At 38.1% G+C, this 16,644-nt stretch overlaps 2 protein-coding genes across 5 annotated transcripts in view; one reads left to right on the forward strand and one right to left on the reverse strand.

Moving 5' to 3' along the window:
* tert (telomerase reverse transcriptase) overlaps positions 1–940 on the forward strand; it is a 23,752-nt gene extending 22,812 nt beyond the window's left edge. For 2 of the 4 annotated variants that reach the window (XM_015387194.1, XM_015387195.1), the window contains one exon: positions 275–940. In XM_015387194.1, the coding sequence (XP_015242680.1) occupies positions 275–378 (104 nt within the window). In that variant the 3' untranslated portion in view covers positions 379–940. The remainder of the gene's footprint in view (positions 1–274) is intronic. The other 2 variants (XM_015387193.1, XM_015387192.1) reach the window with 2 other exon arrangements.
* A 164-nt stretch (positions 941–1,104) lies between these two features.
* On the reverse strand, positions 1,105–13,014 carry LOC107092618 (sodium-dependent neutral amino acid transporter B(0)AT3-like). The gene is made up of 12 exons (XM_015387198.1): positions 12,736–13,014; positions 12,051–12,191; positions 9,549–9,686; positions 8,958–9,139; positions 7,947–8,057; positions 7,753–7,865; positions 7,548–7,676; positions 7,305–7,461; positions 6,945–7,149; positions 6,695–6,854; positions 4,976–5,138; positions 1,105–1,405 (listed from the first exon to the last, which is right to left on the reverse strand). Exons 1-12 carry the CDS (start codon positions 12,875–12,877, stop codon positions 1,190–1,192), a joined length of 1,857 nt encoding a protein of 618 aa, XP_015242684.1. The 5' UTR covers positions 12,878–13,014; the 3' UTR covers positions 1,105–1,189.
* Positions 13,015–16,644: the final 3,630 nt, after the last annotated feature.

The raw sequence follows: 16,644 nt of genomic DNA on the forward strand, positions 1-16,644 counted from the left end.
CTGTAAATGCATAATAATGCTACTAACTATTACCTTCTTATGTATGACATAAGATAAGATTTATGAAGGAGGTCATTACAGGAAGCCTTTTTTCTTTAAAGGTAAACTATATGACAGGGTTAATCTAGGGTAGAATACCCAAATGAGTTTCTATATAAACCGGTGTAGCCTTTATTGCCACATCTTTATCCGAAAAAATTGATTGTTTAATTGTATTGTAAAAGAAATAAGCAAACAAACAAGGCGTCTTCATCCTCCGCTTTCCTCCTGACAGGGAAGCGCAGGCTGGAGCGACAGCTGGGGGATCTGAGGCTGGCCAGGGTGCGTCAGGCTTCAAACCCTCGAACACCCTCGGACTTCTTGGCCATCCAGATGTAAACCATCCACCACTCCAACCTTTTTTTAGATGAAAACTTGAATTTCTAGGAATGTTTACGGCTTTCCCAGTTGTTTTTATGTAATATAGCAGAGACAGCCTTTACTATAAATGTCATCAAAGTGAAAAATTGCGATGAACCTCCCTTCATTGTGATTTTAACCGAGAGGAGATCTCACGCAACCAATATCTTACTGGCCTGTCGGCAAAGAGTGACACGTTTGTTTTCCCGACATACAAAGGGAGGAATATAGTCCTTAGTCATCTGGTGTTAAACATGGAAGAGATAAGCCTTCGTCATAAACACATCCCATAAAACAACAGGTAAACCTGTAAAGATGAATATTTAATCCCCTAGCTACCACAGCAGTCAACTTTTATTGCATAGCTGTTTTTTTCTGGACTTTGATTTAATTGTGATGGTAGTTTTCCAGATAAAACATGATGTCACTGGAGGAAGCAGGCTTGCTGAATGAGTTACATACAACAGGTTTTTTTTTTGTTTGTTTTGTTTTGTTTACTGTTCTATCCAAATCCTATTCTGTCACAAAATTTGATATTGGAAATGAAAATAAATGGTTTACAAATACAAGAATTATGTAAATCGCCTTGTTTCAGAACATGACGTTACATGAACACACAAAGTAATATGGATTTTACTGTTGAATAAAGTTTTTCATGTGCTGGAGTTAAATCAAGTGTCAAAACGCATCTTTACAATCATAGTACAAACAGTCATCAAAAGACTTCCGTTAAAAAATTAAAAAACACTTTTTGGTGTTGAGGGGGTAGCTTTGGGATTCTGTCAGTCCTTTAGTCCCTTGGTTTCACTTCATGTGTTTCGATCTCAAAGGCTTCATTTTTGTATGGGTTTAGGGAACCTTTGTCTGAAGACTTTTTTAATCCACGGCGGATCAGGTTATAGACGGCCACCAGAGGGATGGATACGAGTGGAGCAACGATGAGGATGACGATTATGGCGAACACCCAATCTGGATAAGGCTTCATCTCGGTTTCAGGAAATGATTCCTAAGGTAAAAAAAAATAAGTTGAAAATCATGAAATAAATATTTAAATAAGATGAAGACAAGATGCTGTGAGTCGGCTGTCAAAATAAGCAACCCGAAGCTAGAATATACGATACTTTCTTCAAATGTAATATTTTGGGAGGGATTACAGTGCAATGTAAATATGATAAACAGTCATGTTTTTGGTCTTAAACAATATTTTATTGTGTCAAGCTTGCAGAAAGCAGGAATTGCTTTGTTCTAAAAACAAGGTTAAACGATTGGAAACCAACAAATTACACTGGAATCAACATTCTATTCTCAGAAGAGAGTGCAAAAAGAGCTCAGCATAAATTACACTTTTTTTTTTAAAGAAACATGTTTGATTAAAGGTTTCAAACTACCTGTTCTTGTTTCTTCTTGCATTTTAGTTTTTTTTTTTTTTTTTTAATATTGCAGCATATCAGTCTTCTATAAAAATGCTTGTGTTTAGCCTATAAATTAACTGAGTTCATTAGATTGTGTCATACTCTTATCAATAATTATGTTACAAACGTGAACAATATATAAGTAAAAGAAAAAAAAATTGAGCATTGTTTTATAATTTTTTCTTAAGGGTGCGGCCATATTGTGGTACTCCAAGCAGTGACATCACAGGGTTGATTCAGCTACCAGTTGAATACATGGCGAATACCAGCTATACTTCACAAATAAGAAATGGGGTATGATGGAGGACGAAGCTGAAAGGAAACTCAAATGATGAGTTCTTTATGGTTGTGAGGTATTGCTGGTATTTCCAATGTATTGAACTGATAGCTGAAGGGTCGACCAACCCTGTGATGTCACCGCTTGGCGTACTGCAACATGGCCGCACTCTTGCCAAAAAACTTATAAAACATTGCTACATTTTTTCTTTTACATTTTTCACGTTTATAATATAATTATTGGTAATAGTAATCTCGTGAATTAAGTTACTTTGGTTAACCTTTTAATTTCCACTTTAAGCTGAATTATTTTAGGCCTATCGATCAAACTTTATGTGAAAGCCAAACCCCACCCCCAGACAAATTTAAAACATTTCAAGAGTTGTCTATTACATGCTAGCCTTATTGAGGCATGGACAGCAAGCAGACAGATACTGGTAATTATACCATGGATAGATTTTTTTTTTTAAGAGGGAGGCATTAGAGCTGCTTGCTTGAAGGCCCTGACATAGCAATGCACGAAGCCGGTGGTGCCGGAATCCACAGCCAAATTTTTCATTCTACTATGCTAGAACCATGCAGAGGCTGTTTATTGTGGCCAGTCTGAGGCATGCCTGTGCATTAATCATAATGTCTAATCACCATCCTGATATGCCACACCTGTGAGGATCTTGGCAAAGGGGAAGAGCACACTGATGGATCTACTGTAGACAAATTTCTGAACAATATTTGAAACCAACCCCATTTCAGACTCTCAGTGTGTTTCTGCACTTCAAGTGAAGCAGAACCTGAAGTTCTGCCAGCAATTTTGGAACTGTGCTTGATTGTCCAGCAAACAGGCCTAACCTCAGTGCTATTCTACCTACAGGCATATTGTGAAGGGAAGATGAGAGACACCCTAACCAACAATGCATTGGAGCTGAAGGCTGCAATCAAAGCAAATTTGACATCTTTTACACCTCATAACACTTGCCTAGGGGGCCATATGGATGTAGGGACCTAGAATGGCTGTGACTGGCTGGGAGCAGGATGGACTCTTGTGGCTAGGTTCCCTGCTCTGGCCCCTTTCCACACTAGGGGATCAAGGTATCTCCTCTTGGGTCTTTAGGCCTGTTTCCCCTAGAGCAGTGGTCTCCAACCCTGGTCCTCAAGATCTACTGTCCTACAGATTTTAGATGCATCCCTTCCTCAACCCAGCTGAATCAAATGAATGGCTTAAAAAAGGTAATCAATCATTTGATTCAGCTGTGTTGAAGCAGGGATGCATCTAAAATCTGTAGGACAGTAGATCTTGAGGACCAGGGTTGGAGACCACTGCCCTAGAGGGATTGGCCCCCAGACCTGGGAGGATAGTGTTTATTTGAGGGGTGTAAGAATATGTTTAGCGTCTCCTGTGTGCATGTCCGTTGTATGAGTGCTTGTATGTGTCCCTATGGGTGTAAGGGTGGGGTTGTGTTAATGTGACTGGATACATGTGAAGTTTTCCTTGTCTACTTATCAGTTTGATGTTTGTATCCCCTGCCCCAAGTATGAGCAGTGCCTGCCCCCTGCTCCTTATTATGCCCCCCCGGCAGTAACAGGTGCCTGTGTCTGCTGACATGCTGATGATTTTCTAGGTGCGGGGTTGGGTACCACAGTGTGTGCTGTATCAGCTGCCTGCTGGGCAGGGCTGGGGAGTTCTGGCCCTGTGGAATCCGCACTAGGGGATGGTGCGCCCCCGGACCTTGCACCCTTGGGCTCTCATCTTGGTCCACCTTGTGCGTGACCGGCCAATGGCTCAGCCAATGGGCTTGCTGCCACAGCCTTGTGGGACCTCAGCACTTTGGCCCCTGTGGTCGAGCTGCTCAGGGACTGGGTCACTTTGGGTTTTGTCCCCCATGGGTTGGACTCCAGATGCTCTTTTCTGCCCTTGACTGGTAGGTGTGGCCATCCCTATGTCTGCTCTCCTTGTGTCCCAGTGATCTGGGGTGCATTTTTGTTATCTGGGGCTCACCTCGAGTCTTATCAATCTTTTTGTCTATGTCTCCATAGTATATAATTTTACTCGTATACAAATCAATACCAAGCACAACCTTATGACAACAGTCATAATGGTCTGCTTGTAAAAGCAAAGCTGTTGGAATGTCATCTAGCTCTGGGACATCCATTTCCAGACTTGCATTGGCAAAACAGGACACAAAAAAGTCACTTTGCTTGATTTAGCAAGGTTTTTCCTCACCGGTTCATTGATCATCTTCATTCATACTGGGAGTTGGCGAAGTTGTGCCAGTAATTTTGGAACTATGCTTGATTTGTCCAGCAAAGTGGCCTAACCTCAGCCCCACTCTACCTATGGCATTTGTGAAGGGAAGATGAGACATCCTAACCGACAATGAAGTGGAGCGGAAGGCTGCCAATAAAGCAAATTCACATCTCATAACCACTATAAGCTGATCGTATTGGATCGAACAAGCCCGACCTAATATCGTAATCATATATAGTACATGGTAGGCCATGTACTATATATACATTAAAAGCTGATCTTTTATTTTGTTTTTTCTTATATTTTAATTTTCTTAGATTTTATTTAATTTTTTTAAGGTAAGCGAAAATGAATATAAACAGAACAAAACTGCTTTAATATCTTAAATAAACATCACTGTTGTACAGCGAGTCTAAATCAGTGTAATTTATTTAGTTTATTTTGGTTTATTTCAGAAGTGCCCTCATATCCCTGCAAAAATTATATTAAAAGTGTCTTGCCTTGTCATACTTTTTTTTTTTTTTTTTTTTTACACCATATTAAAGTAATTAAATGTATTTAAGCTAGCCATGCTCTTTGGCCATAAAACTATAAAAACAATGAAAAACAAAAGATGAGTTTTGAAAGATTACAAAGACTTGCTTACATAGTCTGGATTCCATGCAGGATATGTTGGGTATGTTTGCGCCTGGATAACCACATAAGAAACAAAAACCACCAGGAGCATTATTGGACTAATAACCATCCAGCATGCCTTCCAGTAGATGTTGGGCTTCCTCCCAGTCATGAACTCAATGTCTTCGCTAAACCTGTCAGAACAAATTGAATAATATGAAAAGTACAGATTATTTTTATATTCTTATACCATCAGAAAACCTCTTTGTTTTCATTTAAATTATACTGCCCATGGATAATTCATTTGTGGGTGGAGCATCAAAGTATTTTATGTCAACCGAGACTATTGGAAAAACTCTTGCCTCTAAGATGTCATTACTTGTCTCAAACAAAGCATGGATTATTAAGACATACAAGGAGAATTCCCTGCTAACCTCAGCTTTATTAAACACTTGTGATGTTAGCTTGGGTGTTGATTTTCATGCCAGTGGGACAGAACACAGCCACATGGGCTGACTTGTGAGAAATTTCAATCCACAATGGGATGTCAAGCACAGCAGCGTTCAATGTTCTCCTACATACCAATGGCCTTGTCACTTTACACTTTAATCATCCGATCCAAAAAGCAACACTAACCAAAGCCCCTTTCACACTTAAAACTTGGGTGTTTCAAAACCGACTGACCCGCTAACAACTGGCTTTTGGCTCTTTTCATATTTGACCGAAAAACCATGTCTAACCCCTGGGTGAGCGTCGACAGTGTGATGGAAATCTGTGAAGTAAATAATGGCGAGCAACATGGAAGAGAGCCAGAGCGTACTTGAAAGATGCCTGATACCTGGCGACGAATCTTCTCCGCGGATCATAAGGAGCTCACAAATATCTCTGTCTCTCTAGTGTTGTGCTATGTTTCTCAAATACAAGCAGAGTTGTTTGGACTTTATTTAATACTCGACCGGCAAGATGTTTGCGACTTTCGTACATTTTGCTCAAAGTCATCACGTAATTCAACGGGTCAATCCGGGTCTGGTGGTCCCACAGCATGCCGATCATAGCCAAGGTGATTTTAACGCGTGTCGCTTGCCAGGTCGTTTGACCCGGGATACACACTTCAGCTGTTTCCACTGACTCTAAAAGCCGATTGTTCCCAGGTTTAAATGGGTTTTTCGGCCACAGAAAGGGGTATAAGAGTCATGAGCTCAGCACACATTTGGGCAGTGGATTTAGCTCAACCCAGAAAGGGATTTTCCTTGCTTATGCATCATTTAAAAGGCATTTAACTGCCCTACCATTGGTATGATTTGTACTGTACAAGGAAAACACTGTTGTACAGCAGCAGCCACTCAAAATGGCCCTTCCCAGTCAAACACCAGCTGAATGGCAGCCTACTTCCCTGCAACTCCCAGCAGAATCCCCTCCTACTTCCAGCCACTGGAGTGACGCCCTCCTCCTGGGCGTGCATATTTTTTTACTCTGACTGCACTCTTTCACTAAATTACAGGTTCTGACCAGGAGATGGGTCTTCTCTTTAGATCTTAATGTCCAAAAATCATGATAGAAGAAATATTTCAGTACAAATATTGGTGTTTAAATAGGAATTGTAGGGGACAAGCCAAGGACCATCGAAGGGCCCATTAAGGAAAGTGGGGAAATTTTGAACGGCTACTACTGTAACAATAAAAACATGTTTTAATTTGTGTAGTTTTACAAGACTTTGAAGGTTTTATCTGGAACAAAGGGAAATCCTTACCTTTTCATTCCATGAATATAAATAACTCCCACAATCTCAAAAAATGCGATGACAAGAAAAGGTATAGAGCCCACATAGCTGTTGAATATCTCCACCCAGTAGTTACCAGAACCCAGGGTGAAGATGAGGCCAATCAAGACTGATACAAGACACACGGCGCCTAAAGCAGCAAGGAAATTGCTCATTTACAGTAAAGAGACATTTTAATTCCGCAATGAAGTTGAGCTGCTTTAAGAAGAATTACATGTACCTGTCAAAACTTCGTGGGGGACCCACTTTGGGACCAGTTTGAGCTCTCGCATGGGTGTCAGGATTCCCTCAATATTGCCAAACATGGAGGAAAGACCCAAGGTGAAGAGCATGATAAAGAACAATATGGCCCAGACCTGAGACCCAGGCATCTCCAAGACAGCCTCTGTGAATACGATAAAGGCCAGGCCCGTTCCAGAAGCACTCTGAAGGACAAAGAATAAAGTTAGACACAAAAAAACCCCAACATTTTTAAATCCTGTTTAAATAATATCTTTATGCCCACACAAGAAAAAGGAGGGCAACAAAAAGGAAGACAGTACATAGTGTGATGTAGTATGAATGTTGAAAATCTGAGTACCTGGTCAAGAAAGTTCTTTAGATCACAGTCCCTTAGAGACAAAGCAGACACCTCTCCTGGATAGGTCGTATTAAAATGATCGAACCACTGATCGTAGTTTTCCACAGTCATGTTTTGGTCTGCGATATTAAAGTAGTTGGTCAGAGTCAAGATGTTACTGCAAAAAAGAGATCAGGGAAAATCATTTCTTCAAGCTTTACTGGACCAGACTTCATTACAACACAGATATCCATAGTAACATACTCTTCTAGACAATTGTTGAAAGCAGTTTTGGCTTTAAATCCCAGTATGGCAAAAATGGGAATTGATCCATAAATTGATGTTGCACTATTTGTTATTCCAACAACAAGGGCATCTCTTTCACAGTTATTTCTGAAACACAAGAAGAAGAAATAAGACAGTGTTTTGAGAAAATCACCCCGATTAGATGGTGTGTTCCACGCCTCACTTCTCTGGGTTATAGCTGGAGAATGCTATGAGACCGCCAAATGCTATAGAAAGAGAGAAGAAGATCTGGGTCGCAGCGTCTAACCAAACCTTGGGGTTCTTCAGTATTTCCCACTGCAGTAAGAAAATCTACATATTAATCACTGTTTTTTGCCTTTTTTGTCAGAGGATATTTAAAATCAGAGGCAAACTCACATCAGGAGTGAAGAGATACACCAGGCCGTCAGTAGCTCCAGGCAGAGTGAGAGCACGGATCAGGAATATGGTCAGGACCAAGTAGGGGAATGTAGCTGTAAAATAAACAGCCTGAAAACGTTCAAAATAAACAATAAGAGTAAGATATTCTGGTTCCTTTTAATTTAGAATTAGTTGATAGTTATTAGTAGGCATGGGCTGGTATGAATTTCTTGCAGTGTGACTACCATGGTTAAAAAAAGAAATAGGAAAACAAACTTTTTTTAATGTTATCCAACTGCTTTTATATAACGTTTTTATACTTTGTTAAATGCTATTTCGCAGTAATCCTTTTTTAATTACATTTTTAAAGACGTTTAAAAATAAATACTCAAAGGCTAAGACTTAATTCCTTTTTGTACCCATAAATGGAGCGTCACTTTAAGTTTGCAGTTTTTTATGAATTATAAAAAATGAATATTCAATAGTGTTACTAGTATTTTAAATACCTTCTCATTTCGCCAGAGTTTGGATTTATGCATTATGAGTGATTAAGCGCTCAAATCAAACCATATTGATTCTTAGTCACTAGAAGTCAGATTAAATTGTGTTTATTTTATTGTAAGATAGATTTTTCTTTAAAAAAAAAAACACTTGAGTTTGTTTCCAAGTTTGAAGACATTTCGCTTCCCATCCAGGAAGCTTTATAGAGTCAAAAACAGTTAAAATTTTCCCCATCTAATATCTTTTTTTTGCATGCATTTTTATGAGGCACAGTTTTTCTCTGCAAGCAGGCTATGTAATTAAAAATATAGATCCACTGCACAACCAATTAAATGTATATTTTATGTAGAACCACCAAACTTGGTTAATGTTATCCTTTCCTGTGTTTACTCTGTAAGTTCCAGGCCAGCTGTAATCACATCATTAACCCAGCATGCATCACTCAGGTGATAAATGGTTTATAATCATGAGTTTTTATCAATAACAAACAGCATTTTTTTTTAAGTTTATAGGAAAATGTGTGCTGACCTTTCCTATGGAATCAATGCCTTTGATGAAGCAGATGTAGACCACAGACCAGGCACTGACCAAGCAGACAACATTCCACCACTGCAGGGAGCCGCTGATCCCGACGTCAGGAGTGATGTTCAGGGTCTCACGGTACCAGAAGTAATTCACTGCTGTGCTCTTCTCACACTCAATGTTATAGCCTACAGGGAAACAGAAACCCATCAGAAAATAGATACATATGATTCTCTTACCGGATAGCATTATCTGCCTTAATTGTGAGATTGATAATGTTTAATTGTTCTGTTGAACACAACACAGTTAAATCAATAAATGTGGGGAGGGGTCATAAAGTAGTTAAAGTAGTTTTCATGCCAGTGTGTAATAAATCCATTGAATAATTCCCACTCAAAGATTGATGATTAACTTGTCTGTTTATTGGTAGCTCTTGGCTTTGCTTTGGAGTTGGTGTTATCATTTCAAAGCAGATTTTCTGACGCTCTTAGATAATATATGTATATATATATATGGTGCTTTCACGTTTCAAGTGCATCATAAATATATTGAAAGCACCAACTAGCATGATTCAAAGGTAAACGTTTTTCTCCTCACCTGTCTTGTTTTCATTCAGAGGGCACTGGCTCCATGGCAGCGGCTCTTGAAAAGAGTGAAAGAAGTACCAGAGCACCCAGGCCACGATGGTGTTGTAGTACAGGGATACCAGGAATGATACAATCATGGATGATATGCCTAACCCAAGAGAAAGATTATCAGTTGTCATATAACAAGAAAAAAAAAAATATTTTTCTTTTTTTTTTTGGTCCTAATGTGAAAAAATATCTGCAACACCAATGTTGAAATACAGCATTTCTACAGGATCTTAACAACATTAAATTTAACTATCTCAGTTAAAGACCTGATGCCCAACAGTACCATCTACCGATAGTGCCCTTTTCATAAAACAAAAAAAAATTATATAGGATGTGACTTTAAAACTAGGATTTGGGTCAGCAGTAAGCATTTCACTACGAGGTACTTCAATACATTCAAAGCTTTCCTTGCAATGCATTAAAGGTTAAACTGTAACTAATCCTCAAAGAAAAAGCGTAACTCAGCCCCTAAATAGTTTCTGACAAAGGAAACTAAAATAGGCTCGACAACTATGCTGACAAATAGGTAATAAACTACTAATCTGGAAAGGCTATTGATTAATGACTCGCCTCTGTGGCATGTTTATGGTGCGTTCCATTGGTGTTTCGATGTCAGAATACCTTATAGAAGAGTCATAGTCTTTGTAAGGTATCTCCTAAGGAAACCCTTAGTTTCCAAATAGCAATTATATTATGAATTAAGAAGAAAAAAAAACACTTCAAAATAAAATTTTAAGACAATTCTTGGCCATTTACGAGCAATGGAGCGTCCACAGCTTCCAAACCCTTTCACAGTTCTTAATAAATCAAACGCAGTGTTATACCTGTAAGCTCGGCTGTAACATAGACATGTACAAATACATGTTGCTTTTTACCAATAGGTAGAGTCATCTGCAGTAGCCATGTTCAAACCAATATAGGAGCAGCACTAAGATGTTTTTTGACCAGATTTTGCAAAATTAACAGAGGTAACATTTAACCACCAAAATCTGTAATATAAAACAGAGCTTGGTATTCACCCACCAAAAGCAGGTAAATGTGAGCTGTGGGGATAGCGCAGCGACTCTTACTAGCCTCTTTGGCAGGTTGGATTCTATGTACTTTTTAAATCGTAGTTTTGTCCAACATCATATGAAATAATAAGCAAATCTAAATGTGACTCTGCAACACTGTATCTCCCATGAGCCTGAGCACAGTTTTTGCTCATTGGTCACTTCAGAAATGCAGTCCCTATAAGGAGAACAAAGTTGTAAAGCACATTCAAACCTGTAGCCTGCAGAGCAGGCAAATAAAAACCTGAGGATAGAAAGAAGAAAGGCAAGACAGAAAACACTGTTGCCATTTTAACAACTTTATCCCTTTATTTACTGACTTTCCAAATCCCTTTTGCTCAGAGTTTAACAATCATCTTTAGTGAAGATGCAGGGAGTAAGTCAATTGCAGCTCTGCAGCCAATGCCGGCAGGCAGAGAGAAGTGGTTCTCCCCCCGGTTGTCTTAACTGAAAATTAGTTACACATGTGCAAAGCTTCCACCAACCCAACATAAATTATTCAACGTAAAATATTTGGATAATATAGTTCCCGCTGCATTTAATTCAATCACATCCTCATCTACTTTGAGTCTCTGTTGTTTTTTCAGTTCAATTTGATAACATTAGATTAATTTATGTAGTTTTGATTCAGGTAAAATATTATTGAATATTGGTATTTCTCTTTCGGCTGGATTAAATATAAAATGGTTTTTATCTTTGAAATCAATTTTCTTCTTCTCTGCAACAATTTTAACACCCAATAAAAACAACACATTTTATTACTTTGTACACCGCATAACTTCATATAAAAGGGGCTTTACGGAAAACCTTGTCGGAGCTTAATATTTGATATTGAATGGGATTGTTAAACATTTTATGCAGTTTGGTGAGCGCGTACAAAGGTCATTTTAAAAAGTAGTAAATTGAAGTTTAAGTAAATCAAATCTTAGCATGCCATAGTTAGTTTTCATCCCATTAAACATAATTTTCTAACACTAAAATTGTGGCTATTAAAAAAGCTGCTTGGCTAGTAATTGTGGAAAACCACTAGCCACAGTGGACAGCGAGCTAAAAAGTTAATGTCAAACCCTAAAAATAATGATAGAACCCTTAAGGTCATATTTATCGAGTTTCCCAGCAAAAAAAAAAATTTAACTTAGGGCTTAGTTACTCTTTACATAAACCAAAAGTCATACATAACATAATGCCCAAACCATGGCTGAGACACAATCTTAGACTTAAGGTATACTTAAGATGTTTTAGTTACTAATCAATAAAGCTGGTAGATAAATAAATTCTAGATTGTGATAATTTTATACACATTGGGCTAAAATTGAATTCACATTGGTAACCCTTAAAAAAACCTAAAGAATAAAGGCCAACTTTTTAAGAAAAGAAAATTGAAAAGAATGAACATTTTTGTTTTCACCCACCGACTCCACCCAGCAGTGGAGAAATGGATCTCCAGACTCCCACGCTGCTCATTCGGAGCCTCTGTCCAATCGCCAGCTCCAGGTAGAGCAGTGGGAGGCCCTCAAAAGCCAGAGCAATCAGGTAAGGAATGATGAATGCACCTGATAACACCATAGAAACAGAGGCTATAGGATAAGGAGGGTTTATTGTTTTACAATACGTTATACATTAAGTATCAATGACTTCCAGTCATTAGCTGCATTACAGCATTATATGTTGTTTTACATTTTGGTTGTATATTAATAAGAGGTTCATTAAATATGCAACAAAAATGACCTTTAAGAGATGAGGAATATATTCATTTTTTCCTGAATTTGTTACCAAGAAACGAACGATACGGAATATGTGACCATCTTATCATTTTAAAGCAGTAACACAAAGACCCAGCTGGGAGCATAATCTTTTCTGTGGGAATCTGAATCTCAAAGTCAATATGTAAAGTTGATAGAGCCTGGGCATATTTGAAATGTCTGTTTACATAACTTAACCTGTTCTTTTGGACTCTTTGCCTTTCTGTTTTAACATATCTCATTGGGAGAAATGAGGAAGTGAATACAGAAGCTGGAAGTATTGAGCAGAACATCTCCCTGATGTCATAATTCAGTTGGGATTTAGATAAAAGGAACTGAAATATAGCATCCTCACCCCCTCCATAGATTTGGCACAGGTAGGGAAAACGCCACACATTTCCAAGTCCAACTGCAAAGCCAATGCTTGTCAGCATGTACTGGACCTTGTTGTCCCATTTGGGTCTCTCCTCTGCACCAGATTCCTTTGATTCCCCCATCCTTTGATGATTTAAAAGAGCTAAAAACAGTCACAGTTGTATTAAGTGAGGTCCTATTCAGTCATCCAGGTAGTTTTCCTTTGCTCCTGTGTGCAGTCTCGAGCGGTCTTGTCAGAGTGATGCTTGGTGCTCCTCTCCTGTCCTCTATCTGCCTTCCTCATCGGTGTGTTACTTTTGAGTCAGGACCAACAAATTTTATCGGATTCTTTTTTATGGAGAAATCAGATTGCAAACAGGGAGTGGAAACAACTGGCAGGCGTGATTTACTGGTTAAACCTCCCTCCTTGTTTGAAATGGGAGTGTGTCCAGCTTGGAATTAATGGATAACCTGTGATGCTGTGAGTTACACCGACCTTGAAGAAACCGATCACACAGAGGCATCGTGACAGCCAGGTCCATGTACAGACAAAAAGTTTTACACAGAAGAAATTTGAAAGTCTTTTTTAACATTTCCTCTTGTGGCTTGTTTGAGCTGCTGTACAGAACAGGTAGTCACATAAAGTGGTCTGGTTGTTCAGAACAGACTTGAGGGTAAAATATTCAATTAATTAGTTAAATGAAGGGAGTAATCTTGTATTATATTATTGCAAATAAGGTTTTTTTTAGTTCCCGGGTTATAGTAAAACAAAAAATGCTTTCCTTCTTAAAACAGTTAACTTTTCCTGTTAGGAAATATAGGACAAAAAATGCAGGTAAAGTGCAGCTAAAGTATGATGTTTCCACCTCATGCTTAAAAGTAGGTATGGTGTTCTAGAAATGCAACTCTTCTCTTCGCATTCTTCTCTCTCCAAATACCACGAGTGATTTTGTGCCAAAAAGTTTTATAGTGGTTTCATCTGACAACCTGATGTTCTCCTAATCCTCTTCTGGGTATTCCATCTGCTCTCTGCAACAGCAGGATCTGAGTCCTTCTGGATGTAATGTGTTGTAATGTAATCTGATGGTAGCCTTTTGCTATGTTGTTTCAAGTTCTCTTCCAGTCATTCAGTTCCCTTCATGTAGTTCTGGGATCTTTGCTCACCATTCTCATGATCATTTTGTCCCCATGGGATGATATCTTGAATGTAGCCCCCAGATCGAGGGAGATTATCAACTGTCACGCCAACCTGCTTCCTACTATAGATTCACTCATTCCAGTCTGTTGCAGGTCTATAGTTTTATTCCTGGTGTCCTTTGAGAGCTCTTTGGTTGTGGCCTTGATTGAGTCTAAACGTTTGAGGCTGTGGACAGGACAACGCAGATAACTGATTCAGAACCAGGAAACGAGTGGAGGAAAGAAGAGTGTCTTAAAAGAGAAGTTTTGGATCGGAAAGGGCCGGGTGTCTTGCTTGTTTATAGGTCACTTATTTTTTACTTTAATAAAAAAAAAATAAATAAATAAAAAATTCTACAAAGTGATTTTTATTTTTCGGCTGACTGAATACTTTTTTGGGCCACTGTTCTTCCAGCGTTCATTATGCAAGAGGCAGACAAACAAACAGCCTTTTAATCTAGCCTTTAATCATTATTGGCCATGCACACCTGGGAGGTGAGCCAAATTATGACAATTTACAACTACAATCTGTAGATGTCCCTCGACAATGCAGCATTGAAATTTTAAACAAATAAATTAGAACCAAATAAGTCACAATGTAAGAATCATTTGGAAAAAAAAACAAGATTATTTTAAGAAAAATATTCAACGTATTTTCTCTAAAACCAAAAGCCAAAAAAAATAATAATAATCTAGAGATAAAATATAAGACTCACAACAGCATGTTGTGGGTCAAAGAGCTTGTAAATTTCCATGTACTGTTGTCATGGTGTCTCATCTGAGTCTGTTATTCTTTGGTCCACATTGCCTCATTTGTAAATGAGGCACAATAAGAAAATATTTAACCATGGCTGTGTTTTTTTATACTTCGCTTTCAAAGAAAAAGGAACTGGTAAGATGGAATGAAGCGCATTGTAAAGATTCTTTTCATGTTCCTTTGGGTTCATAGCTTACTCCACAGTTGTACAATTTCAGATGTTTTCCTTCTGTTCTTTACATGTTTTATATGTATAGCTTAAGCTAAGCCTTTTGCATTATCCAAAAATTGGTTTATGTCTAAAAGGCATGATACATTACCTAATATACATTTTAGTAAGGAAAGAAACATGAAGAAATGTCGAGGTAAAAATATCTAGTGCTGATAAACTGTCTACCAAAAAGTAATGTCTCATTTTATCCTGTAGTTCTAGGGCTGTTCATATTAATTAAGTAATTCTGTTGCTTTGATAAAGAAAACCAGCTGATAGCATTGACTCATTGACTCTTCAGCAATCTCTCACAAGGAGCATGCATGAAGCGACAGTGGAAATGAAAACTTCCTTTGAACAGGAAGAAACCTCCAGGAGAACCAGATTCAGTGTGAGGGGCCATCTGCTGAGGCTGACTGGGAGACAGAAGCAGACATACAGAAAGAAGGAAAGGTACAAAATACAAAAGGTAACTGTTAACCAGCTCCACTGTTGACCCCGTCCAGGAAACACACAGCCAGGCAGATTAGCTCTGAGCCAGCTCCCATGTCAGAGGATGAAAACAGCACATGCAGTTAGTCCCAGTATAGGACTACAAAAAAAAAAAAAAAACATGCCCAATTCCAACATTTATACTCAAAGGTGTTCATGCAAACAGCACAGTGAATTTAATTCTCCCTTGGATGGTGTGACAGCCAAACGGGAACAGACCATATGCTATGACAAAGCTTTTTCTCATCATAGCTAAGAAGCTATGATGAAAAAACAGCAAGAGGATAAAGTTAGGGGTTGAACTAACAATTACAGCAGAATGGGAGAATAAAGATAGAATAAGCAGAATGATGAAAAGTGGTCCCTATGTCCTCCAGCAGCCTAAGCCTTTAGCAGCATAGCTATCAAGATAACTCAGGATAACCTGATCTACTCAAACTATAGGCTTTATGGAAAAGGAAAGATTTAAGCCTACCCTTAAAAGTAGACAGAGCATCATGAACTGAAACTGGTAGTTGGTTCAACAGGAGAGGAGCCTGATAACTAAAAGATCTGCTTCCCATTCTACTTTTAAAAATTATAGGAACTACTAGTAAACCCTAAGATTGAGAAAGGAGTGCTCTGTTAGGAACATAAGGAATGATCAGATCCCTGATATAAGGCGGAGTTTGACTAGTTAGCGCTTAGAGATGGAGTTTAAATTCTAATTTCGAATGTTCGCAATACCCTGGAGATTACTACTTGTATTATTGTATCATGCATATTTAAGTCTCAAAACAAATCTATTTTTTTTTTACTAAAAATGTATAATCTGACTATAGATGTTTGAAAAAGCATAACTTCTGTTTGAATAATTTTATGCTTTGGGAATAAATATATTAAATATAAATAACAGATTACAAATTATCACCCTTATTGCCTTGAACAATTCCTACATAATTGAAACAAATGGGGCATTTTTTATAAATGCATTATATATACAGAAGAGCTATATGTGTATATATTTTATCAATTTTATTTTTATTTTTTTATTTTTTATCTTTATTATATGGTATAGTTGGATGTGTGTATATATTATATAAAACTGTAACTGGAGCGTGTAACAAAAGTAATTTCCCTCTGGGATTATTAAAGTATTTCTGATTCTGATTCTGATACACTTTTCAATTAAAGAATAATTTGGCATAATTTTCACTTTTCAAATTTCACTTTTACTTTCTGAAAGGTTTTCTGTGCCTCTAAGATTGGGATGAGCTGTAGCATAAATGTCCATC

Source organism: Cyprinodon variegatus, unplaced genomic scaffold (assembly GCF_000732505.1).
Source record: "Cyprinodon variegatus isolate N-32 unplaced genomic scaffold, C_variegatus-1.0 Scaffold387, whole genome shotgun sequence".
Lineage (NCBI taxonomy): Eukaryota > Metazoa > Chordata > Actinopteri > Cyprinodontiformes > Cyprinodontidae > Cyprinodon > Cyprinodon variegatus.

What these genes read in the sequence shown, in the direction of transcription:
- LOC107092618 (XM_015387198.1), bottom strand. Translation starts at nt 12,877, where the DNA reads ATGGGGGAATCAAAGGAATCTGGTGCAGAGGAGAGACCCAAATGGGAC. An exon ending in TCTGAATGAAAACAAGACAG is followed by an intron (nt 9,140 to 9,548) that starts GTGAGGAGAAAA and finishes GTTTCCCTGTAG; the next exon opens with GCTATAACATTGAGTGTGAG. An exon ending in CCCCCACGAAGTTTTGACAG is followed by an intron (nt 6,855 to 6,944) that starts GTACATGTAATT and finishes TTGCTGCTTTAG; the next exon opens with GCGCCGTGTGTCTTGTATCA.